Here is a 25,130-nt window from a genome sequence, read left to right on the forward strand (position 1 = left end):
GTGAGTATACCACAGACTATCTCTGAGAGTATGCCTTAGCATTAAGTTTTCTTTTTTGTTGTTTCAAAACATCATGTAAGTATAATTTTTCAGACTTTGAGTAGAAAAGATATTGCAGTTGTGTGTGTGTGTGTGTGTGTTTTCTGTGCTTGTGAGAGCAAGAGAGACAGAGACAAAGACAGAGAGATACTAAGGATTGTAAAGGTGGCACAACTCTATCTCATTTTCAGTTTTTAGCTATATAAAGAATCAAAGTACTAATTATATTCTGAAAAATCAAAATTATGCCCTAAATGATACAAATTATAATTCATAAACTTAATATAATTTATTATTTTTATTCTCAATTCACTCAGATAATGCACATATAATTATAGGGCTACTATGCAAGGTTCTTTTCAGAACAGCAAGGACTAGATGATTTCATAGCAACTAATTGTAATGCAATAATTCGGGAAGTTTTCTGAAAGCACAAATTTGAGTATGTTAAAATAGTTTCAAATTTTATTTTCCTTGGACGAAAGCTTCTTTTACAGTGCAAATGTATTTTAATTATAAATCTACACTTAAAACTCATATTAAAGGGAAACTATTTTTACTGATACATGCCAGGGGGTAAATAATATTAATGCTAAATGCATACCTTTTAAGAAAAGAATAAAATGGACTATGATATGTCTTTGTTTAAGCACAAAGTTCCAAAGCTCTCCAATTGTCCTTTGGATGAAAGTTGAATCACATTTTCTTTACTATAGAATCAAATCTGAGCATTTCAAGAGGTAAACAGTGATTCTTTGATGCCTTACTTCAAAGCATTCAGAGGAAATTAATCAAATTAATCCATCCTTCTTTCCACTGGTAACAAAAATTATTCACTGCTTTGGACTCAGGGCATTTCACAAGACCCTAATGAGTATTGGGAAGGAAAAAAAAAAGTATTAAATGGTGGCATTAAGAAGGAGACTGTAAAGCACTGAATATTCTTTTTTTTAATGCCAGATTGGAAATGTAATTGAGTGAAGCAGGCCCCGGGTGGTTGGAAGCATTGCAAAGTGCATGGCCCGCCTAAAGGTGGCAGCTGCTACCCAGCAACCATGGATCATTGCCACATTGGAATTCAGAACCAGGTTTGGCAGATATTCCAGTGTTTGTGGAAAAGAAAGAAATTCATATTCTAATGTGAGCTCTCTAAATTTTTGAGTATTGATGTTAACCAAAAAAAGTCCTTATGAGCTGAATCAAATAAGTCAGGAAGTTCCTCCTTGTTAAATGAAAAAGCATTATGTACTTGACCTTGGTCTTGCCCCTCCCCAATTTTAATCAAAGTCCTTAAAAGCATTTAGAAAATATTTAAGTGACAATTATTTCTTATGTCAATTTTTCCTTGAGGAGCATCAAGAGAAAAATGTATTTCCTTCCAAAAGCCATTGGTTGAAGACCAAGCAACTCTAATCATTTGGCTAATATGATTGTTTATATATTTCCCAATAATCAAATAATTGTTCTCAGTTGATAAAGGGGAAGAGTATTTAAAAGGTTATTTTTAAATTACAGCAATACAGGTATTTTTTGAAACAAAGGGATATTGCTTTCAATACATTTTTTGCCTAAAATAGATGGTCTCTTTCCATATCTCTTCCAAATCTCTGAACGAATTCTCACGTTTTTTCAAAATTGTTGCTCTAAGCATGGTTAAATTATATCACCTCTATAGCCAGACTCTCATATTCTGAATCCAGTTCTGATGTTGCTAGCTACTTCACCTTGTGTGTCTTACCCAAATTTCTTGAGTCCCAGGTTCCTCATTTAGAAAATAATGGTCATTTTGGGATCAACTTCAGAGGCTTACTATGAGGATTTTGTAAGGAAATCTTTAAAGCTATCAGTGATAGAAAGTGTTCCATACATCTTAGTTATCATTATGTCCTTTGAAGTCATTCTTTTTTCCTGGTTTACATGGAAATACTGCTGCAGATGTCAGAAGACACATTTTTCTCCCACCTGAAACATTGCACATTTGTAGCAACCATCTTCATAGAGGAAAACAGAATTCTTATTCACTGCTGCACATATTTAATGTATTTTTGAGATCACTCTACCCCGTTTCTGGTCTTTATAAAGTTATCATAAAATTATAAGTGTCTTTGACAATTATCTAGTTACTAGACACAAAAGTATCAATACATGGGAACTCAGAGAGACTGAGTGATTTGCCTGGGATAAATAAATAAGAAAGTGGCAGAACCGGGACTAAAATTGTGTTTCTTTGTTTTGCTTTCATTATATATTTCTATCTAAATATATTTAAGTTGAAATTATAAATATTAAAAAAATTTGAATGCCTTAATTCATAGACTTTCTCCATTAAATTGGAAAGAAAAGGCTACATTAACAAGAGAAAAACCATTATTTTTATAGGGAAATTTTGTCAATTAAGCTGCAGTATGCCAAACATCTGTGTACCTGTCAACCAATTCTACATGACTGACATAGTTTGCATTCATATACAGAAATTCCTGCATTTTGAGACCTAGTTTTACACATTGACATTTTACTATAAATGATCAATAGAAAATCATATTCCATGGGCATCATGAATGAGTCAACAAATTTATTTGGCTTACTCTAAATAAATATTTCTTAAATGTCACATTTGCACAGCATTAAAAGTTTTAAGCAAATACTCGTGAAGCATGCCCCGTGACACTGATGATTGAATATATTATCTTGTCTCTTTCTAATGAAGAAAACAGTGTAGTTGCCAACTTTATATGAACTAAGGGAAGTTCTCTGACCACATGAGATGTCATTTCAAAATAGATTTCCTTTGGAAGGATGATATTATGCTAAAATAATATGAGATTTATTTTTATTGCCCACTAAAGAACTAAGGAAAATACAATGCCATGGAAATTGTTATTTTAATGCTGTATTCAAAAGAATAAAAGTTAAATATAGAACTTTGAATTGCTTTTCTTCTCTCCTCACTGGTAGTATATGTTCGTATTCTGGAGATTGGGAAATTCAACTTCACACAACACAACCAGCTAATGAGATTGCAGAAACATTGTGCTCTCCATCATTTCCTTATCAGTGACGGTCCATTAAAAGCTCTAACCCCATGAAGTGAATTTCAGTTTTAAACTTTTGCATTCTGAAAACGGTCTTCCCAAGACCATTAATAGATAAGATGGATGCCACATTTGTTGACAGTTCAAGATACTTTTACCCTACTAGAACTGTTTTGAAACCAACAACAGACCTATTATCTTCTTTTACACAGAAATTTTATAGTGCTATTTTAGTGAATTGCAAAACTCAGAAGGAAATTTTACTTTTACTTACCTGTGTTTTTGTTTCCTTACACAATGCAGTAAAATATGTACAATGTGTGTTTGTAGTCTACATGTGAATTGCATCCTTTCAGAAAAATTGAATAGGTCTACTAAAGACAATTTTCCTTTCAAGTGTGGCATGCTTTGTCCTTCTGAGAACAGAAAGATGATGATTTATTCCTGGATTCTTAATAGTTTTTGTTGCAATAAGTTAGTCATGATCACAATTGAATGTCAGGATTGTAAAATAATCAAAACAGCCTTTCCAAACTTAGTGTGGAGAAACTGAACAAATGCAAGCACAAAGATATGACTTCACCTCCTGACAAAGAAGGAGGAGGAGATTCCTGCCCAGACTGATGTCCCAAAGAAACAACCATGATTGTGAGGCATGGCATCCAGGGGGAGTTAAAGTCTTACTATTTTAGGTAATTTTAAAAATTGAAAATGTGTACAAGTTTCCTTCCATGAATGTAGTTAGAACATGTCAAAAAAGAACGGAATTCAACTCTCTGAATTCAGTCTCAGAGGTTTCAGAAAATAGTAGGGATAGTCACCTGAAGCAATTAGGCTTTTGAGAAGAATGCATATGGGCCACTGCTCTAGCTGTCCCTGAATGGGGACTGGAGACAAGGGCACAAATCTAGGTTTCTGGAGCTGTCCAATCAATAACTAGTGCCTTTGAAATATAAAATTCAGGAAACAATCAATGCATACTTAGGATTATTTGGTGATACAAAAAGTGCAGAAATAAATATGCCTGGAGATGGAGATACAGCTACTGATCTACAGTGCACAGAAAACTGGGTACACTGAGTAGAGTGACAAATACATGGTGTGCTGAAGAGAAGAGCTGTGTTGTCCTGTCAGGTACTGAGATTAAAATCTGTTTACAAAAAATAAATAAATAAATAAGAAAAAAAATCTGTTTACAACATTCAGCAAAAGAGGGTTGGCTCCCTTTGGAAATTTATTTGTACTTCAAAGGATGCTAAATAGAAACAGGATCGAAGATATGTTTGAAAGAAATATGCTGTATTTGAAGTGAAATCATCTCCCATCTTTAGTGAAAATAGCTCCATAATATCCCAGAAGCCAGGAGCACTATAGAGAGATTGTTTGGGTGGAATTACCAAATACACTTACTTACATTAAATTAATATCAGTAATAGTCAATACACTTTGATCATTTTCTATGTATAGTAGTATACTTTATGTGGCTTATGTTATTTAATCTCTTCAATTAATCTATGAGGAGTCACTCAATGTTTGTCAGCGTCACAGATTAATAAATTGAGTTTAATACAGATTAGGTATGTTTTCTCAAGATTATGAAACTAGAAAGCATCAGAATAAGAGTTTTCAAACCCTTATTTAGCAAGGCAGTATATACTTCCTAATGCATATGATTAAGAAACAAGTTATCTCATACTTTATGTATATGTTATTTGATACTAAGAGACTCAGTCAATCTTCTGAGGGTACAGGTAACGGTAAACGCTTTTTCTTTCCACCCAAAAGCTTCAGATAAAATGTTTTTAAGTGAATTGACTGTAAATAAAATTTTAATTTTATCTTAACAATATGCTAGAAAGATAGTTTTAAAAGTTTTTCATAATTCAAGATGATTTATATAATTTATATAATGTTCACATTAATTAAAACATGGTAACTGGGGTACACGTATGGATAATTAGAGTAAGTTGGTAAGCTAAATATTCTGTCTAACATAGATTATAAATTTGAGTAGACAAGAAAAATATGTTGCAATATCCATTTGAGCAACAGCAGCTTCTTATTACAAACACCATGCTTAATATAACTATCCCTAGATATAAGTGAAAAATATCGATTATCACAGTTTTGCTTTTTGCTTTTTTTAGTAAACAAAAGAGATATTAAGTTTCAGAATGATGAGCTCAACTTTCTTATTCCATGTGTCATTAGGATGTGGTATATAAATATTCTCCAACTTTGCTCTATATCTTCACAACAAAGTGCAATGATAAACTAATGCTTTGCAATCTGAAAATTACATTTGTCACTTTTTTCCTCTAAGGGTGTCAGATTGAAAAACCTTTCTCATTTATGATCTGTGCTTCAATTACAGTTGAATTCAAGACTACATGAAAGAACTTGGTGCTGACAGTATTCAGTTTTCACATGGATATGGTTTTCCAAGACACCATAGTTTTCTGCTCCTTGTCCTTACTCATCTGTCTACTTGCCTCTTAGATTAAATATTTTCAACAAATATGCCTATTTGAAAGGGTCTTGTTTGAATTTTAATGTTATTATTTTGCTGTCCCATTTATACCTTATACTTAAATAAATTGCTTCTCCCCACTGCTGTAGCTTGTTACAAAGTCTCCATTGTGGATGACAAAAATGTTTCATAATATCTGACCCTGAGGTGGCTAACATGATTCCAACACAGTATCTACAGGATAAATCCAAGCACCTCAAGGCTAGATAGGTGTAGAAAGATCAAGTTAACAAAAACTAACACTTATAATATGAAAAAAAAACTAGAACAACATGCAGTGCTTAACAAAATAATATACTGAGAAGAATATGAATATTACAATGTCTATATTTGTTGTCACTCACATAGAAGTATGGTGTTATCATTAGTCATTGAATTAGCCTAACTAGATTTTGATGGCTAAGAACACTCTCCAAATAGGCATCTTGATTTTTTCCACTGAGATGGGATTGGAATTTCAGTTCTCCAACTAAGAGATGTTTTATATCAACCCAACTTGACATAATCAGCCAATTCTCAATTTAATGTGTCATCCAATCTCTCCCCACTGATGTTCATAAATTTTGTATACACTCTGATTTCATTGGATTATTCATTATTTTTGACTTGACTCTCTATTCCAAGGGCAAAATAAAAGGTTTTATAGTACATTATAGTAGTTGCTAGATCATATACCTAAATTTTAGCTTCTTTTCACATTTATAATCATGAATCTATTAAATTAATTTCCAGAACATTTTGAAATATAGGTGGATTGAGATACACATTCTTGTCATGTTTAGATACATCTGTTGGTACTTATGCTTTCTTTGAATTTTATTAAACATTGAATTGATTTTACCAAGTATAAAAATATATTCTCTCTTAAGATTTAATTGCTATTTACTAGTGATATTTGAGATTTGCTTTTTTTAAAATAATGCGAGTCAGTCTGTGGTTTGACACAGCAAAGTCCATTTCAACTTATAGCCCAGAACTATTTAAATAATATGAGAATTAGTTGATTTTAGGTATATGAAAATTTCCTTTCTAAAGACCTGTGATTTTTGTACCTTTCAACATGGTAGTTCTTGTAGATCTTTTTAAAAATTTCTTCATTATTATGGTACTATTCAGTATTCTTCTCATACATTAATCAATGATGCTAATGTATCTTAATATAAATAATGAATTTTATTTAGTAATTAAATAAATTACCATAGAATTATTTTCAAAATACCTTATGATTTTACAACATTTATATTAGGAGTCATCAAGCTCTAAAATATTTTTCCTGAAGAGATCTGGCAAGATTTTATATAAATTTTGAGTAAATGCTAATTTTTGCCTTTTTTCTACTTTATTTCATATTCACACCACAATAATGACTCTTCTAATTTAAAATATAAACCATAGAGATTTCCTTAAAGGTGGCAGGGGAGGACTGGAACTGTCAAAGACAGAGTGACAGGTGGGGTTGGGAATAAGTGAACGGTCTTGACAGACTCAAAGTTGCTGGCAGCTTGGAACTGCACCTGGTAGGACAGTGGATGGATCTTGCAACTGTACACTTTGGACATAAACTGGTTAGTGGGCTGCTTGGGCCGGCATTCAGCATGCACCATGAAGAGCAATGTGAGGGAAACTGGTACCCAAGTAGGGGCCTTCTGTGTGGTGCTGCCTCGATGGTGTCTTAGGTGTGGAATTGTCCATGCACTTGGGGCAGTAGAGCTTCACCAGGGCCTCACCTGGGGTGTCAGAAAGGCTATTGGAAAGCATTGGCTTGTTCTCACAGTGCACGTGGGGCAGTAGCCGAACTCTCCCTGCTGGTACTTTTCCAACATCTGGGTGGTGCCATGGTTTGTGAGGATATAGGTGGTCCGGGTGAACCCATACAGCATCTTGGCTGACTGCTTAATCAGGGTTCTCTGGTTGGGGTTGTCTTCCAGCTCTTCATCAGGCTCCAGGTCCAAGATCATGTCTAGAGCTTGTCTACAGTGAGGCACCTGCTCATTGAGTTGACTGAGATTAAATTTGCCCTGGATGGAGTCTTCATCCACTTCACAGAAGAATTCATAGTCATGGAGCCCACAGAACCAGTATAAATAACACTTCCTGATGTTTAAATCATTTTTTTTAATTTGTCATTTATTTTTTCTTACTGATTTCCTGATGCTTCTTTGTCTCTGTAATTTTGCTTTCTTTTTTTTTTTTTTTTATAAATTTATTTATTTATTTATTTATGTTGGCTGTGTTGCGTCTTCGTTTCTGTGCGAGGGTTTTCTCTAGTTGTGGCAAGCGGGGGCTACTCTTCATTGCGGTGCGCGGGCCTCTCACTGTTGCAGCCTCTTTTGTCGCGGAGCATGAGCTCCAGACGCGCAGGCTTAGTAGCTGTGGCTCACGGGCCCAGTTGCTCCACGGCATGTGGGATCTTCCCAGACCAGGGCTCGAACCCGTGTCCCCTGCATTAGCAGGCAGATTCTCAACCACTGCGCCACCAGGGAAGCCCCCTGTAATTTTGCTTCCTTGAGTGATCATAAAAGTCTTTGAAAGTTAGGGGTCTTTTTTTCTTTTGTTTTGCAAAGCATGTCATGATTAAAATGTGTTTCTACTTATTTTAATGAATTAATAAATAAAAATATAATGGGAATGATATTTTTAATTTCTATGTACTTTTAAGTGTTTATTGAACATAGTATCGGTAAAGACTAGTAACCACATCAAAAGAGTTCAGCTCAATGGATTGATTTCACATGTCAGAAGATACCTGCTTAGTCAGACTCAGATCAAAAACAGAATACCAATAACCTAGCACATTCTCATCTCAGTAAAAATTGTTCCACTTAACTGCTCTCATGACTTCTAAAACCAGAGATTCGTCCTGTCTTTTTTTGTACTTAGTATTGATAAATTATGCATTATGCACATTATAGACGATCAATTCCCATTGTGTGAGTATTCCACAATTTTTACGGCTTCTCCTATGAGTGGATATTTATGTGGGTAGCACCCAGTTTGGGCTTACAAATAATGCTATAATGAATATTCTAGTGCATGCCTTTCAGTGAACTTATGAATGCACTCCTGTTGGGTTTAGGTATATATATAGGAGTGGAGCTGATTATCTCTGGAACTGTGTATCTTCAGCTTTTGTAAATACTGCAGTTTTTCAAACTGTCCTTATGCTTGAGGTTTTTTTTTCTATTGATACCACTTTTTTTTTAGTACATCTCTATTGGAGTATAATTCCTTCACAATACCATGTTAGTTTCTGTTGCACAACAAAGCAAATCAGCCGTATGCATACACATGTCCCCATATCCCCTCCCTCTTAAGCCTCCCTCCCATCCTCCCTATCCCACCCTTCTAGGTCACCTCAAAGCACCGAGCTGATCTCCCTGTGCTATGCTGCTTCTTCCCACCAGCCAACTATTTTTACATTCGGGCGTGTATATACATCAATGCTACTCTCACTTTGCCCCAGCTTCCCCCTCCCACCCCATGTCATCAAGTCCATTTTCTATGTCTACCTCTTTATTCCTGCCCTGCAACTAGGTTCATCAGTACCATTTTTTTTAGATTCCATATATATGCATTAACATATGGTGACATACTTCACTCTGTATGACAGACTCTAGGTCCACCCACCTCACTACAAATAACTCAGTTTAGTTCCTTTTTATGGCTGAGTAATATTCCATTGTATATATGTGCCACATCTTCTTTATCCATTCCTCTGTCGATGGACACTTAGGTTGGTTCCATGTCCTGGTTATTGTAAATAGTGCTGCAATGAACATTGGGGTGCATGTCTCTTTTTGAATTATGGTTCTCTCAGAGTATATGCCCAGTAGTGGGGTTGCTAGGTCATATGGTAGTTCTTTTTTTAGTTCTTTAAGGACCCTCCATACTGTTTTCCATAGTGGTTGGATCAATTTACATTCCCACCAACAGTGCAGGAGGGCTCCCTTTTCACCACACCCTTTCCAGCATTTATTGTTTCTAGATTTTTTGATAATGGCCATTCTGACTGGCGTGAGGTGATACCTCATTGTAGTTTTGATTTGCATTTCTCTAATAATTAGTGATGTTGAGCATCTTTTCATGTGCCTTTTGGCCAACTGTATGTCTTCCTTGGTGAAATGTCTATTTAGGCCTTCTGCCCACTTTTTAACTGAATTGTTTGTTTGTTTGATATTGAGCTGCATGAGCTATTTGTGTATTTTGGAGATTAATCCTTTGTCTGTTGTTTTATTTGCAAATATTTTCTCCCATTCAGAGGGTTGTCTTTTTGTCTTGTTTATGGTTTCCTTTGTTGTGCAAAAGCTTTTAAGTTTAATTAAGTCCCATTTGTTTATTTTTGTTTTTATTTCTGTTACTCTAGGAGGTGGGTCAAAAAAGTTCTTCCTGTGGTTTATGTCAGAGTGTTTTTCCTATGTTTTCCTCCAGAAGTTTTATAGTGTCTGGTCTTACATTTAAGTCATTAATCCATTTGGAGTTTATTTTTGTGTATGGTGTTAGGTAGTGTTCTAATTTCATTCTTTTACATGTAGTTCTCCAGTTTTCCCAGCACCACTTTTTGAAGAGGGTGTCTTTTCTCCATTGTATGTTCTTGCCTCCTTTGTCATAAAACAGGTGTCCATATGTGCATGGATTTATCTCTGGTCATTCTGTCCTGTACCATTGATCTATATTTGTTTTTGTTCCAGTACCTTGCTGTCTTGATTACTGTAGCTTTGTGGTATAGTTTGAAGTCAGGGAGGCTAATTCCTCCAACTCCATTTTTTTTCCTCAAGATTGCTTTGGCTATTCAGGATCTTTTGTGTTTCCATATGAATTGTAAGATTTTTTGTTCCATTTCTGTGAAGAATGCCATTGGTAGTTTGATAGGGATTACACTGAATCTGTAGATTGCTTTAGGCTATATAGTCATTTTCACAATATTGATTCTTCCAATCCAAGAACATGGTATATTTCTCCATCTGTTTTTTGTCATCTTTGGTTTCTTTCATCAGTGTTTTATAGTTTTCTGAGTACAAGTCTTTTGCCTCCTTAGGCAGGTTTATTCCTAGGTATTTTATTCTTTTTGCTGCAATGGTAAGTGGGAGTGTTTCCTTAATTTCTGTTTCTGATTTTTTGTTGGTGGTGTGTAGGAATGCCAGAGATTTCTGTGCATTAATTTTGTATCCTGCAACTTTATCAAACTCATTGATTAGTTCTAGTAGTTTCCTGGTGGTATCTTTAGGATTTTCTATGTATAGCATCATGTCATCAGCAAATAGTGACGGTTTTAATCCTTATTTTTCCAATTTGTATTCCTTTTATTTCTTTTTTTTCTCTGATTGCCATGGCTAAGACTTCCAAAACTATGTTGAATAAGAGTGGCGAGAGTGGACATCCTTCTCTTGTTCTTGAGCCTAGTGGAAATGCTTTCAGTTTTTCACCATTGAGTATGATGCTTGCTGTGGGTTTGTCATATATGGACTTTATTATGTTGAGGTAGGTTCCCTCTATGCCCACTTTCTTGAGGGTTTTTATAATAAATTGGTGTTGAATTTTGTCAGAAGTTTTTTCTGCATCTACTGAGATGATCATATTGTTTTTATTCCTTAAATTGTTAATGTGGTGTATCACATTGATTGATTTGCATATATTGAAGAATCCTTGCATCCCTGGGATAAATTCCACTTGATCAGGGTGTGTGATCCTTTTAATGTGCTGTTGGATTCTGTTTGCTAGTGTTTTGTTCAGGATTTTTACATCTCTGTTCATCAGTGATATTGGCCTGTAGTTTTCATTTTTTGTGATACCTTTTTCTGGTTTTGGTATCAGGGTGCTGGTGGCTTTGTATAATGAATTTGGGAGTGTTTCTCCCTCAGCAATTTTTTAGAAGAGTTTGAGAAGGATTGGTGTTTGCTCTTCTCTAAACGTGCTCTTCTCTAAATGTTTGATAGAATTTGTGTGAGAAGCCATCTTGTCCTGGACATTTTTTTGTTGGAAGATTTTTAATTATGGTTTCAATTTCATTACTTGTGATAGGTCTGTTCATATTTTCTAATTCTTCCTGGTTCAGTCTTGGAAAATTGTACCTTTCAAAGAATTTGTCCATTTCTTCATGGTTGTCCATTTTATTGGCATATGGTTGTTTGTAGTAGTCTCTTATAATCCTTTGTATTTCTGCAGTGTCTGTTGTGATTTCTCCTTTTTCATTTCTAATTTTATTGATTTGTGTCCTCTCCTTCTTTTTCTTGATGATTCTGTCTAAGGGTTTATCAATTTTGTTTATCTTCTCAAAGAACCAGCTTTTAGTTTTATTGATCTTTGCTATTGTTTTCTTCATTTCTATTTCATTTATTTCTGCTCTGATCTTTATGATTTCTTTCCTTCCTCTGACTTTGGGTTTTCTTTGCTCTTCTTTCTTTAGTTGTCTTAAAAGTAACATTAGATTGTTTATGTGAGATTGTTCTTGTTTCTTGAGGTGAGATTGAATTGCTGTAAACTTCCCTCTTAGAACTGCTTTTGCTGTGATGCGTAGGTTTTGGGTCATTGTGTTTTCATTGTCATTTGTTTCTATGTATTTTTTATTTCTTCTTTGATTTCTTCAGTGATCTCTTGGTTATTTAGGAGCGCACTGTTTAACTTCCATGTTTTTTTGTGTTTTTTACAGGTTTTTTCCTGTAATTGATTTCCAATCTCATAGTGTTGTGGTCAGAAAAAATGCTTAATAGGTTTCAATTTTCTTAAATTTACCGAGGTTTGATTTGTGACCCAAGATGTGATCTATCCTGGAGAATGTTCCATGAGTACTTGAGAATAAAGTGTATTCCATCACTCTTGGGTGGAATGTTCTATAAATATCAATTAGATCTATGTGGTCTATTATGTCATTTAAAGTTTGTGTTTCCTTATTAATTTTCTGTCTGGATAATCTGTCCATTGGTGTAAGTGAGGTGTTAAAGTCCCCTACTATTCTTTTGTTACTGTCGATTTTTCCTTTCATGGTTGTTAGCATTTGCCTTATGTATTGAAGTGCTCCTATGTTGGGTGCATAAACATTTATAATTGTTATATCTTCTTTTTGGACTGATCCTTTGATTACTATGTAATGTCCCTCCTTATCTCTTGTAAAAGTCTTTATTTTAAAGTCTATTTTATCTGATACAAGTATTGCTACTCCAGCTTTCTTTTGATTTCCATTTACATGGAATATCTATTTCCATCCCTTCACTTTCAGTCTGTATGTGTCCCTAGGACTGAATTAGGTCTCTTGTAGACAGCATATATATGGGTCTTTTTTTGTATCCATTCAGCCAGTCTGTGTCCTTTGGTTGCGGCATTTAGTTTATTTACTTTCAAGGTTATTATCGATATGTATGTTCCTATTACCATTTTCTTAATTGTTTTCGGTTTGTTTTTGTGGGTCTTTTTCTTCTCTTTGTGTTTCCTGCTTAGGGAAGTTTCTTTAGCATTTGTTGTAAACTGTTTTCATGGTGCTGAATTCTCTTAGCTTTGGTTTGTCTGAAAAGTTGTTGACTTCTCCATCAAACCTGAATTAAATCCTTGCTGGGTACAGTAATCTTGGTTGTAGGTTTTTATCTTTCATCACTTTAAGTATATCCTGCCACTCCCTTCTAGCTTGCAGGGTTTCCACTGAAAAATCAGCTGATACCCTTACGGGAATTTCTTTGTATATTATTTTTTTTGTTTTTCTCTTGCTGTTTTTAATATTTTTCTTTGCATTTAATTTTTGTTAATTTGATGAATATGTGTACTGGTGTATTTTTCCTAGGTTTTATCCTGTATTGGGACTCTCTGTGCTTCCCGGATTTGGGTGACTCTTTCCTTTCCCATGTTAAGGAAGTTTTCCACTATAATCTCTTCAAATATTTTCTCAGACCATTTGTTTTTCTCTTCTTCTGGGACGCCTATAATTTGAATGTTGGTGCATTTAGTATTGTCCCAGTGGCCTCTGAGATTGTCTTCAATTCTTTTCATTCTTTTTTTCTTTATTTTTCTCCTCAGCAGTTATTTCCACCATTTTGCCTTCCAGCTCACTTATTCGTTCTTCTGCTTCCGCTATTCTTTTACTGATTGCTTCTAGTGTATTTTTCATTTCAGTTATTGTGTTGTTCATTTCTGTTTGTTCTTTAGTTCTTCTAGGTCTTTGTTAAACACTTCTTGTATTTTCTCAATCCGTGCTTCCATTCTATTTCTGAGAGTCTGAATCATCTTTGCTATCATTACTCTGAATTCTTTTTCAGGTAGATTGCCTATTTCCTTTTCATTTACTTGGTCTTGTAGGTTTTTACCTTGCTCCTTCAACTGTGACATATTTTTTTGCCATCTCATTTTTTTTTTTTTTTAATGAGTAGGTTGTGTTCCTGTTTTACTGGTTGTTTGGCCCGAGGCTTCCAACACTAGAGTTTGTAGACTATTGAGTAGAGATGGTCTTTGTGCTGAGATGAGGACCTCTGGGAGACCTCACTCTGAAGAATATTCCCTGGAGTCTGAGGTTCTCTGTTAGTCCAGTGGTTCAGACTCGGAGCTACCATTGCAAGAGCTTCCGCCCGACCCCGAGGTCATGAATCAAGATCCCACAAGCCATGTGGGGCAGCAAAAAAAAAGAGAGAAAAAAAGAAGAGTAACAAAGTAAAAATAAAATTAGACTAGGAAACTAACAGACTTATTAGAAAGAATGTAAAAATAAAAAGATATATGAATCAACAACTGGAGTGTACATCAGTACCCTATAGTAAAGAAGAGGAGGAGAGAAAAGGAAAAAAAAAAGGTGAGGGAGGGAAGGCCTTGACTGTGGAGAGCGAGACCTAAGCAAGGGTGAGGTTTGGGTGGTGTATGGGGCCGATGCTCAGGACCCACAAGGCTGGAAAATGTCCTGAGGGCTGTGGGGGATGGGGCTTATACTCAAGGAACAGTAGGAACCCAGGCGTGCCACCCACCCCTGGTCTCAGAGGGTAGGGGACCTCACCTGGGAGCCCAGCAGGGGCAGAGCAAATGCCCTCCTCTCCTCTCCTGCTCCTCTGGTCTGGGGTCTGGGAGGGTCCCTCCTGCCTGCCTCTCTGATCTCCCAGGCCTCTCTCCTATGTCCCCAGGACCAATATGGTAGGGGGAAAAGGGGGCCTTGGAGGGCAGGGGACCAGCCTGGGAGCTCAGCAGGCTCCCTGTGCCCAAGTGAGTAGGGTAATCACCCTCTGCTCCTCTCCTGATCCTCGTGGATGGCCCCTCCTTTCTGCCACTCCTGATCTCCCCAGCCTCCCTCCTATGTCCCCAGGACCCAGGCAGCCTGGATGGGGCTTTGAGGGGAGGGGGAATTGGCTTGGGAACTCAGCAAGCTCCCCAGCACAAGGGATGCCAATGCTGTCTGGGCTCCACTTCTCCCCCATCAGTCTGCCTACATCCTACTCGTTCACTCTGAGGTTCCTCCTGTCTCCTTGGGGGTCAGAGTCCCCTACCAGTGGCTGACAGACACCCTAGTTGTGGGGAGAAGCTAACTCTGTGTGTTCCCACACCGCCATCTTGACTCCTCCCTTGTGCTTGAGTTTTGAGGTACATAATTTACTTTGATATTTATAAGAAATCTAAAAACTCAGCTTTTATTTTCCTATTTACACAAACTTTCAGAAATGTGTGTTTTAACTTCAAAATATTTTATCACATTTTGTTATAATTACTAGTTTTATAACATTGTGGTAAGAAAATGTGATGTAAACCCTTATAATTTATCTGTTTTCAAGTGTGTTGCAATTTATTTTAAAATGTCCAAAGTATGTTGGAAAAATAGGAGACAGAAAGTGGATAGAGTGAGAACATAGTTACATAGAAAGAACAGTCTACAGTTTAGTAGTTAAATGACCTCAATTTCCTTTTTCTATTATCTTCTTGTTATGTTGAAATTTTTTCCTTTTTCATACTATCATTGATTTCTTATTAACTTCTTTTTTACCTTCTTATCATTTTTTTCTAACACTCAATGGTTTCAGACTAATCATATCCCTAATTTAGACTGGTATATTTGTAAATGTCAATTGACATTTCTTTCATTCTTCATCACTTTTTAAATAGTTTTTGAATATAATTTTTTTTTTAACATTTTTATCAAACATTTGGGTAATTTGTTTCTCTCTGTGTACATGTAGTTATTGCATCTTTAAAACTCAGACTTTATACTTTTGCTTTTGATACAGGAATTTAACCAAAAAAAGGATTATTGCTGTGACATTTATAATCATATTAATGTTTCTTGTTGTCTTAGGGCCTCTAGTGTGGCTGTAATTTTTAGATTTTGTTTTTTACTTTCTTAGCAGTATTTTTTAATCTCACCTAAACCCATTTTTGCCTCATTATTCCTTTCTCATTCCAGCCTGTTCTTCCCATCTAATTAGTTATTGCTGTTTTATAGACATTATGTATTTTTATGTGATTATGACAACAAAAGTTTTCCTGAAATTCCTCCTAGGTCATTGAGTGTTTTTTTGACACATATGTACTGGGCTCCTATTTTCCAAAAATGATTCTAGGTCTTGGGGACTGATCAACTAGCAAGAAAAACTTGAGTTCTTACACTTGAGGAACTTGAATTTTGACAGGGGCAAGGGGGGCAATCAATAAAATATTTGGAAAATAAAAGAATAAACATAGTAGATAAAAATTCGTGTTATGAAAAAAATCTAACAGACCAAGAGTTTTCATAGTACATTGGGGCAGTTGATGTGGAGTGGTCAGGTGTGGCCTCTGTGAGGAATGAAATTGAAGGAGTAAGCCAGGCGATTATGTGGGGAAAGCCATTTCCAGACAAAGAAATATCCTGTGCAAAAGACTTAAGTCAGGTCTAGTATAAAATACATCTTCTCACCATTGGAAAAATATTACTTTCATGTACATTTGCATCTTTACACTGTCAAAGTATCATTATTTAGTTTAATACAGTCTTTGCTCCAATTATCACAAACAAATGTAGAAATGCATTACCTCTTCTTTGGATGAACTTAATCTGGATACTTTATCACAATATTTTAAGGTATATCATGAACTACAATTTGTTAATATAAAACTTAAAGAGCCAGTTAAAAAATATGAAGTTGATTTTTTATCATTAATTTAGAACAATTTTACATGCTTCCAATTAATTTAGAGATTACCAAAAAAGGGGCATTTAAAAAGCATTGATCTTCAGAAAACCTTTACTAAGTAATTATAAGCTCTTAAGATCACTTTCCTTTAGGGCTTCCCTGGTGGCACAGTGGTTGAGAGTCCGCCTGCCGATGCAGGCAACATGGATTCATGCCACAGTCCAGGAAGATCCCACATGCCGCGGAGTGGCTAGGCCCATGAGCCATGGCCGCTGAGCCTGCGTGTCCAGAGCCTGTGCTCCACAACGGGAGAAGCTGCAACAGTGAGAGGCCTGCGTACCGCCAAAAAAAAAAAAAAAAAAAAATCACTCTCCTTTGGAAAGGAAAGCATGTGTTCTTTTGTGTAATCCATCTTAAACTTCAAAGTTTTTCATTCTGGGCAAAAGAAGTTTGCTCAATATTTTCCAAAATAAATATTTCTAGATGCACAGTAAGTTAGCAAAAGATGAGAATTTGAGCTATGTAAATTTTGAAAATTTTAGTGGATTATGTTTGTCACTAATTTCTAGTACTGAATCCTCTCACTAGATCTTTTTAGAACTGTATTTAGTTTTTTGCTGTTGTTGTTTCTTTTTTTTTTTTTTTTTTTTTTTTTGCATATTGCCTTTATTTTGCAGAAAATGTTTTGCTCATTGTCTTTGGCTATTTTTTTCAGAAGAAAAATATTGCCATTGTACGTTTAACAATACAAGAGGCAATTACATATGCTCAAAATAAACACATTCTATTGGGCAGAACAGTGAAATTTCCATTGCAGTTAAAGTCTGTTGTCCTCAACTATGAATTTATTATTTTGTCCCTAACAGCTTAACTATAAGTATGATAGCTGTCACAAAAGGGACCTGAAAACTACTCTGAAGAAACAAGGAATGCAATTGAAAGTATGCTTTTTATTTCACTAAATAAGACGAGTTGAGTTTATTAATTCTAGTGTGTCAAATCTTCTATATTCTGTAAGAGACACAAAAAAATAAGTTTCTGGATCTTAGTAAACAAAATTTTATTATGATCAAGTAATGGTGATTTAACAGTCCAACTGAGTTTTGTTTCCATACTTAAATTCATCTGTAGCATATAAACACAACATAGGACTACACTTGTGTTGCAGATGATGGGTGGGGTTATTTTTTCGATGAACAACAGGACATATATTCCTTTTCATATTTTAAAGTGAAGTTAATAAGATTTTTTTTTCTTTCTTGACCTATGAGACTGTCATTTTGTACCTAGATCAAATCCTGAGTAAAACTGGTAGACCTAAAAAAAAATAGTGTATATTTTAAGAAAAGGCTTTGGTTTACATGGAAGGTGGTGACAGGGATATCCATGAGGTTATGAGGCCAAGGTGTGATATTGGCTGTCAGGAATATCTGTGGCCACGACATGGTTCTTATAGAGTGAGAATCCTGAGGAGAAGGGACCTGAGATTATTTGGGTAAGATAGTGTTCACTGGGAAGGTCTGGACTCCCAGCCCATTAGGTAGCTATGCTGTCTGAGACCCTGGTGTGAAGGTGCTCTGCTAGCTGACCACAGGTTGGGGTACTGATGCAGTCCTGTTGTGCTCAGGAGTGACATGATAGTATGTACACACATGCTGAGGCTGGGCTAAGTTCATGGGATCAGATCATGGACAACTTGCAAATGAATTGTCAGAATAGGTTGGAGAATTTTTCCAATGAGTGTATGGGCTAAGTATGAGCTTGTCCAAGTGGGGAGGAGTCCTAGGCACAGCTTTGAGGACAGGGACAGGGATGTGTGAACTGTGGTTCCTCAGCATAGAGCATTTTTCACAGCCATGGGTGGAGAAAAGTGAGACAGGACCTCCAAACTGAGGATGGGGGTTGACAGCAGGTAGAAGGAACTGAGTCCAGGGATAAGCTACTTCCATTAGTAATACCCAGGTTGCTGTTTGTCTCTGGGTTCTTCCATCTTATCTTTGTGATCCCTGCTTCTTTTTGTATCACAGCAAGCCCTTGCAAATCAGTTTTATTTAGTTTTAAGAGCTGTAATCTCTTTCTGGTAAGCCTTGACAGATATGCATCGAGTCTTGAGAATGCCGTGGCTGGTAGTCATCCCCTGTAGACCCTCAACTCATACTATATGAATTTAGAGTTTTTATTTATGTAAGGAGTTCAGTATGCACATATGAATTGGACTGACCCCCCAGGCACCCACTCTCTGTTCACACACTTCCAGAAGTGGTTGCTCTCCATCACAAAATCCAAGATAAAACAACACATGGTGTTCGGGTCCAGGCCAGACATACTCAATTTCAGCACTGGGAACATCCTCCTGCTGTTATTGGTGACCATCACCTGGTTGGTGAGCTCTCTGAAGTGCAGCCATATCTAACTTTTCTTGGTTGACACTGGGGTCACCCTTCTCCCTGCCAGCCTGTAGCTCTCACTTCAAGGAGCTCAGCTGGTGGTCCACTCTATTGCAGGCTATTCTACAAGTTCCGGACGCCAAGGGAGATTGTCCTCTTGCTGACCCTTCTTCATGGCCCTCCAACCCAGACTTACTTACTACCCAAGAGCCATATTTAACTCCTTTCAACAGCCACTCTTCCAAGAAAAGGAGCAGCAAAGGTCCACAGTTCCCAGGCAGAGACCTGTGAGGAGAAGACTTGAAGGTAGGGGAGGGGCAGAGGGGTGAAGATAGAGGGTATTCCCCTTGAACTCCTGCAAGGCATGACTAAAGTAGCTCTTTGTGGCATTGGATTTGCTTTAAACAATTAAAAATCAGACTATTGACTAGCACACAAATATTTATAAAATATACAAATAAAACTATTGGTATCTTTGAAGCCCATTTTTAAACAAAAGGAACATTTTTAAATGTGCCAGGATATAAATTATGGGTACCTCAGGATTATTATAACTTTTCTATAACATTTTATTAGATCTTTATGGTGTTTTTAAAAATGTTGGCCACTGATATTTGAAATTTGATAGGTATTTATAAAGTTTCCTCAAAGGATTCTTATGACAGCTAAAATTTTTGCCTATTTAGACAGACACTTTTGGCTGGCTACTCGGTAAAGTACCACATGCTGTGATTATTACTTTTTGTGCTTTCCAAGTCAACACCCAGATGCCTGTGAACCTGACCTGCACAGAGTAGTTATTTTGGCTCTTTAAACTGTCTGCCAAACTGTTGCAGTATCTTTTTCATATGGGCAGATGGCCACTTCAGAACAAATCAAAATATAATATTTGGTCTCTGAACTTACTTTTGAATTCAAATCTTTGAATATGAATGCTAACTCAGATTGAATTTTGGGTTTGACTAATTGTTTTGATGTTCTTAGGCAGTTTTCATGAAACATATTTGATCAAATAACTTAACATGGACTTCACTTCTTATTAGTTGTATAACGTCCCTTCTGGTGTGTTAAATGCAATAAAAATTTGAGCATATATACTAATATGTAGCTCCTACCCAGCATATGATGAACAAAATATGTATTAACAAGAGACATCAATCCATTTCTGAGGTTATGCACGTAGTTTACTGCTGAAATGCGGTAAAACTTTAAAATTTGTAATTTCTGGTCAGAGTTTATGAGAAACATGAATATGAGCAAAATAGGTAAATTTAGTGTTTTTTTAACAAGGTAGGTATGGCACAGACTTCAAACTATAACACAGATTTCAAGCAAACAAGGGTAATTACATTGATTTAAGCAGTTCTTTCTCATTTATTCATATATTTTTTTGTCTTAATTCAGACCTAGCTTAATTCACCCCTCCCTCCCTCCCTCCCTCCCTCCTTTCCTCTCTCTCTCCCTTCCTTCCCTCCTTCCTTCCTTCCTTCCTTCCTTCCATCTTTCCTTCCCTTTCTTCTGTTCTGCCTTTCTTTCTCCTATCTCTTTAAACTGCAGTCCTGAGTAAAATGGATGGTTTCAGATTAACCTAATTAATTACAACTAAATAGCCACTTATGTCATTAACCCAGGATATGTCCCTGGGCTACTCAGATCCAAATGTAGATTTCATATTTTCAATGGAACAATGTTTGTTAGAAAATATATTTCATATTATAATCTTTATAATGAGAAAAATGCTAATTAAAACCAAAACCATTAGTCACCTGTAAGATTTGAAATATATGAAAAGTTTGATAACACTCTGTTGGTGAGCCTAAGGAGGAAAAAGCAGTCTAATATTTTGTTTTTCAAAATGTAAAATGGGACAACATCCATGGAGAAGATTTTATCAATATCTAACAAAATCATAGCTGTATTTGGCCTTTGATCTATCAATCCCTCTTCCAGGAATCTGTTCCAAAGATCCAAAAGTACACTGACATTAGTTTGAAATGACATGTATCAAATGTTCTTCAATGTAACATTATTGGTACTAGTAACAAAATTGAAATCACCCCCAAAATCCAAAATTCTAACACCAAAATCCAACAGTTATATAAACTGCAATATATCTACACAGTGGATTACTATGTACTTGTGCAAAGCAGTTGGGAAGATCTCTACAAAATGGATTAAATGGATTATATATTGTATATTTTGGAGTATAAATTGTTAAGTGATAAAAGGAAGTTGCAGAAAACTGTGTATAGTATGTCACCTTTTGTGTAAGAAACCCTCCCTTCCTTCCTTCCTTCTTTCCATCCTTCCTTCCACCCCTTTCTCTCTCTTTCATCTCTGTTTCTTTTCTTTATTATTTCACAGTTTGTGCTTTTTTTTTCTATATTTGCAAAAATAAATAAGGGAAGGAGAGAAGAAAAACTCATAAAAATTGTTCCCTATAAGGTAACTGTCTCTCCATTCTGAAAAGTGAGACGTTGAAATCATCTACTATTATTGCACTTCTGTCTACTTTTCTAGTCAATTCTGTCAGTGTTTGTTTTATATATTTAGGTGCTCTGATGTTGCATGAATATATATTTGTAATTGTTATATCTTCCTAGTGATTTGACCTTTTATCATTATATAATGTCCTACTTTGTTTTTGTGATAGGTTTTTGTTCAAATTGACAATAAATTTTAAGCATTATTAACTGTCATTAGCACAAATTCATGAACTGTATCTTCGTTTTTCGCATTTTTTGAAACCTTATATTTATAATCATAGTTATTTATATTTGATAAATAAAATTATTTATAAAGAATTCAAGTTATAAGTAAATGGAAATGTATCATTCAATTTTTGTTTTCTTGCTAGTGGAGGACATTAAGCAAAACTAAGATTTTTAATTCATAAATATGGTAATAAAATTGAACATGTATTTAAAGTATTGAAATAGTATAACTGAAGAATAAAGGAAACATTATAATAAATGCTTTATTATCATTAATGTTAAATTCTTTTGATTACTGATTTTAATTGAAGATTTTAAAAATACACTATAAAAAATAAAAATACATTATAAATATATTTGCATTATAAATCTATATTTAAAACTTGTAAATGTTGATAGAACTAATTGTCCTGTTGAATAATGGAACAGAGTTCCTCGTCTAATTATTTAATTTTTATGATCCTTGTGAAATAACAGTTAACTATTTGAAATGTGTTATTCATGTTTGTATGTGTTTTAAGGAAAGAAATTGTATTCTGTCATAGCTTACATTTCTAAATTCAAAAAGGCAAATATTTCAAGACCTTTATTATCTTGATCATTTTGACACATTTAAAAATCATCCAATTTTAACAAAGATGTCCTTACCAGGAAATGGTAAGTTCTACTGACAAGTTAAAACAAATGATCAGTTATTATTTTTAATTATATTTGTTGCTGGGAAAAAGAAATTGTAGAAAAGTAGTCAGAGAAGAAGGATTATATCCTTTAATTTGTAATAAATTTATTTGTAAAGATGGGTGATGTGATGCCTAGCTGTGAAAATAAGTAACATGACAAGTAAATATTAAAGCCATGGAAGTGATCTAAAAATACCTGGATAATGATTGCAGATTATATAAATGTGGGTTTCTGGGGTAGGATTGGAGGTACCAGCCACTTTCCACTGGAAACAAAGCTTCAGTGACTTATATTCTATTGCCAGAAGAACTGGGGAATTTAAACATAGAAATAGAGTAATTGGATGATTTATTTCATAAGCATACATTTTTAAATGTTGCTGATGACTTTTCTTGAAAGTAAAGCCAGAAGGATTTTAAGATTCTTAACTGTAAATATTAGAAATGATTATTATAATACTTTCCATGATAAAATTATTTGAAACTTACTCGTGTATTCCCAATGAAAGGTGATTCTTATTTTTTATTGTGGCTAATTTAATGAAATAATATTTTATACAAAACACAATTTTCCTAACTTGGAAATTATAATTAATTAAATTAAGAACACATTTGAGTTTTGAGTGTTGTCATTTAGACTGTGGGCATTATCAGGGCACAATAATCCACTTGGTGAAAATTTAGTCTAGTTGAAGGCCAATTATTTTACTTCCTTGTAATTCACATGATATGTCCTTGCAAATAGAAGCAGCCGCTAGCCAAGTAACTAGGGAGAAACAAAGAGCCTTGGGTGGGTGATATTTCAAATTCAACAGTATAAAGCAAAGAAAAATAACACATTTTAACACATAAAAAATGCTAGAAAAAATGTTTACATGCATGATTCTAGTTTGGTAATTGCTTCTATTCTAAATTTTTTCATATCAATTCAACGATAAGCACCTTCCTATCATATAAATCACTATCACCTATAAGTAAGTAGGGTTGTAGTTTTAAAGTATTTGGTTTTATCAAGTAATATATGCTCATTAAAAAAATCACATGTTAAAGAATGTTTTATATTAAATAACAACAGAGTCAGATCACTTCTTCACTTCTAAGTCTACTCTCCAGACAAGTTCTTCACAATTGCTTATATTTTGGTTATTTCCCTTCTCAAACAATATATATTTTCTGAATTTATTAATATCAGATAACATTTATTATTCCCCCAATATCAAATATAAATATTTAACTCACTCAGGTCCTCTTCTCCAACTGTTTTAGTCAATTATGTTATTGTTTTGGTTTTTCTGTCAATTATCTTTAGTATAAACAATGTAATTAAACTCAATCATTTTTCTATAGTCCTTTAATTCAGTTTTCATACTTTATATGACAATTTTAATACCCTTGTTTCTCTACCCAATTTTCTTCACAATCTGCTTTGTGTAAGTTACATTTTTATCATAGCTCTTGGATTTTCATTCCATGCTTAAACATAGCATCTTCTTTCCGTGGCCTGAAGATCGACTCAGAATTGAAAGTAAATAAACAATATTTTCATCATTATGGTTGCAAACATATTGAGCAATAAAATACCAATTATCTTCCCATCTTTAGGAGTTCAAATCCAAATGCCCCTTGAGGGAGAATGTTAGGCTGAAAGAATTTCCTCAGTTGGTAAAAAATCATTTAAAATTATATTTGGAAAATAATTTCCATTCTCAGTTTCTGTCATTTTTGGAGGTTATACTGGCCATTTAAAAATTGCATGTACTGCTTTTATTCTCAACATTTTTCAGTTCTAAATCATGCTTATCATTATGTTCTACTACCTTTATTTCTTAAAAGTACCTGTAATGATCTCCACTGGAATTTTATTGCCTTCTCTGTTGGGTTTTCTCTTTGTTTTTCTTTTATTATAACTTTCTTTTGCTTAATTTACATATTAGTTTATTTTCTTCCCTTAAGCTCATAATGAAAGATCTTCATAAACTGTGAAGTTAGCAGATAACATTTCTGAGTCCTAAGCACTATAGTGTTGATTTTAAGCTTAGGAATTTCTTTAATCTCCTAAAAATGAAATATATACATATATATAGACAGTATGTGTTCCCCCAGCTGATTGGTAAATAGGACTGTCTTCTATTTAGGTCTGTACTCAAGTGGGGTATTATAGGATGAGAGGCTACACACAGTAATCTCTTTTTTTCACCTGATCATAGCAATCTGCCTTGCTGTTGATAGCACAAGCACCAAACTGACAAAGGCTTTACTATGAATCAACATTCAGACTATTGGTCTTATTTAGGATTTAAATGTTTTATTTAAATGTTTTAAAAAGTTTCATTTTGAAGTAATTGTAGGTTCATTAGCAGTAATAAGAAATACTGCAGAGGGGTCTCATGTACTCATTTCCCAGTTTCTCTCAATGGCGACATCTTAGATTATAGTACAATATCACAACCAGAATATTAATTTTTATGTAAGATGTGTGACAAGTCAAGGCCCAGTTTTTTTGTTTTTTTTTTTTTACGGTGTGCGGGCCTCTCACTGTTGCGGCCTCTCCCGTTGCGGAGCACAGGCTCCGGACGCTCAGGCTCAGCAGCCATGGCGCACGGGCCCAGCCGCTCCGCGGCATGTGGGATCCTCCCGGACCGGAGCACGAACCCTTGTCCCCTGCATCAGCAGGCGGACTCT

The 25,130-nt window shown here is 35.0% G+C and overlaps 1 protein-coding gene and 2 pseudogenes across 12 annotated transcripts in view; 1 reads left to right on the forward strand and 2 right to left on the reverse strand.

Annotated features, from left to right (window-relative positions):
- Window positions 1-25,130, forward strand: part of LOC137201792 (uncharacterized) — a 164,738-nt gene that overhangs the window by 120,511 nt on the left and 19,097 nt on the right. For 3 of the 12 annotated variants that reach the window (XR_010932359.1, XM_067696162.1, XM_067696145.1), the window contains one exon: window positions 5,446-5,589. The exons of 5 other annotated variants lie outside the window; for them this stretch is intronic. Coding sequence is in view for 2 of the 7 variants with exons in the window: in XM_067696162.1 (XP_067552263.1) it covers window positions 5,446-5,465 (20 nt within the window). In the remaining 5 variants the exon portion in view is untranslated. Of the gene's footprint in view, window positions 1-999; window positions 2,968-3,610; window positions 3,764-5,445; window positions 5,590-19,171; window positions 21,966-25,130 lie in introns of those variants that run through there. 4 more of the 12 variants (XR_010932348.1, XR_010932342.1, XM_067696149.1 and 1 more) reach the window with 3 other exon arrangements.
- Window positions 7,005-15,113, reverse strand: LOC137202676 (casein kinase II subunit beta pseudogene; annotated as a pseudogene).
- On the reverse strand, window positions 18,353-19,164 carry LOC137202677 (T-box transcription factor T pseudogene; annotated as a pseudogene).

This window comes from Pseudorca crassidens, chromosome 11, assembly GCF_039906515.1.
Source record: "Pseudorca crassidens isolate mPseCra1 chromosome 11, mPseCra1.hap1, whole genome shotgun sequence".
In the NCBI taxonomy this organism is placed as follows: Eukaryota; Metazoa; Chordata; class Mammalia; order Artiodactyla; family Delphinidae; genus Pseudorca; species Pseudorca crassidens.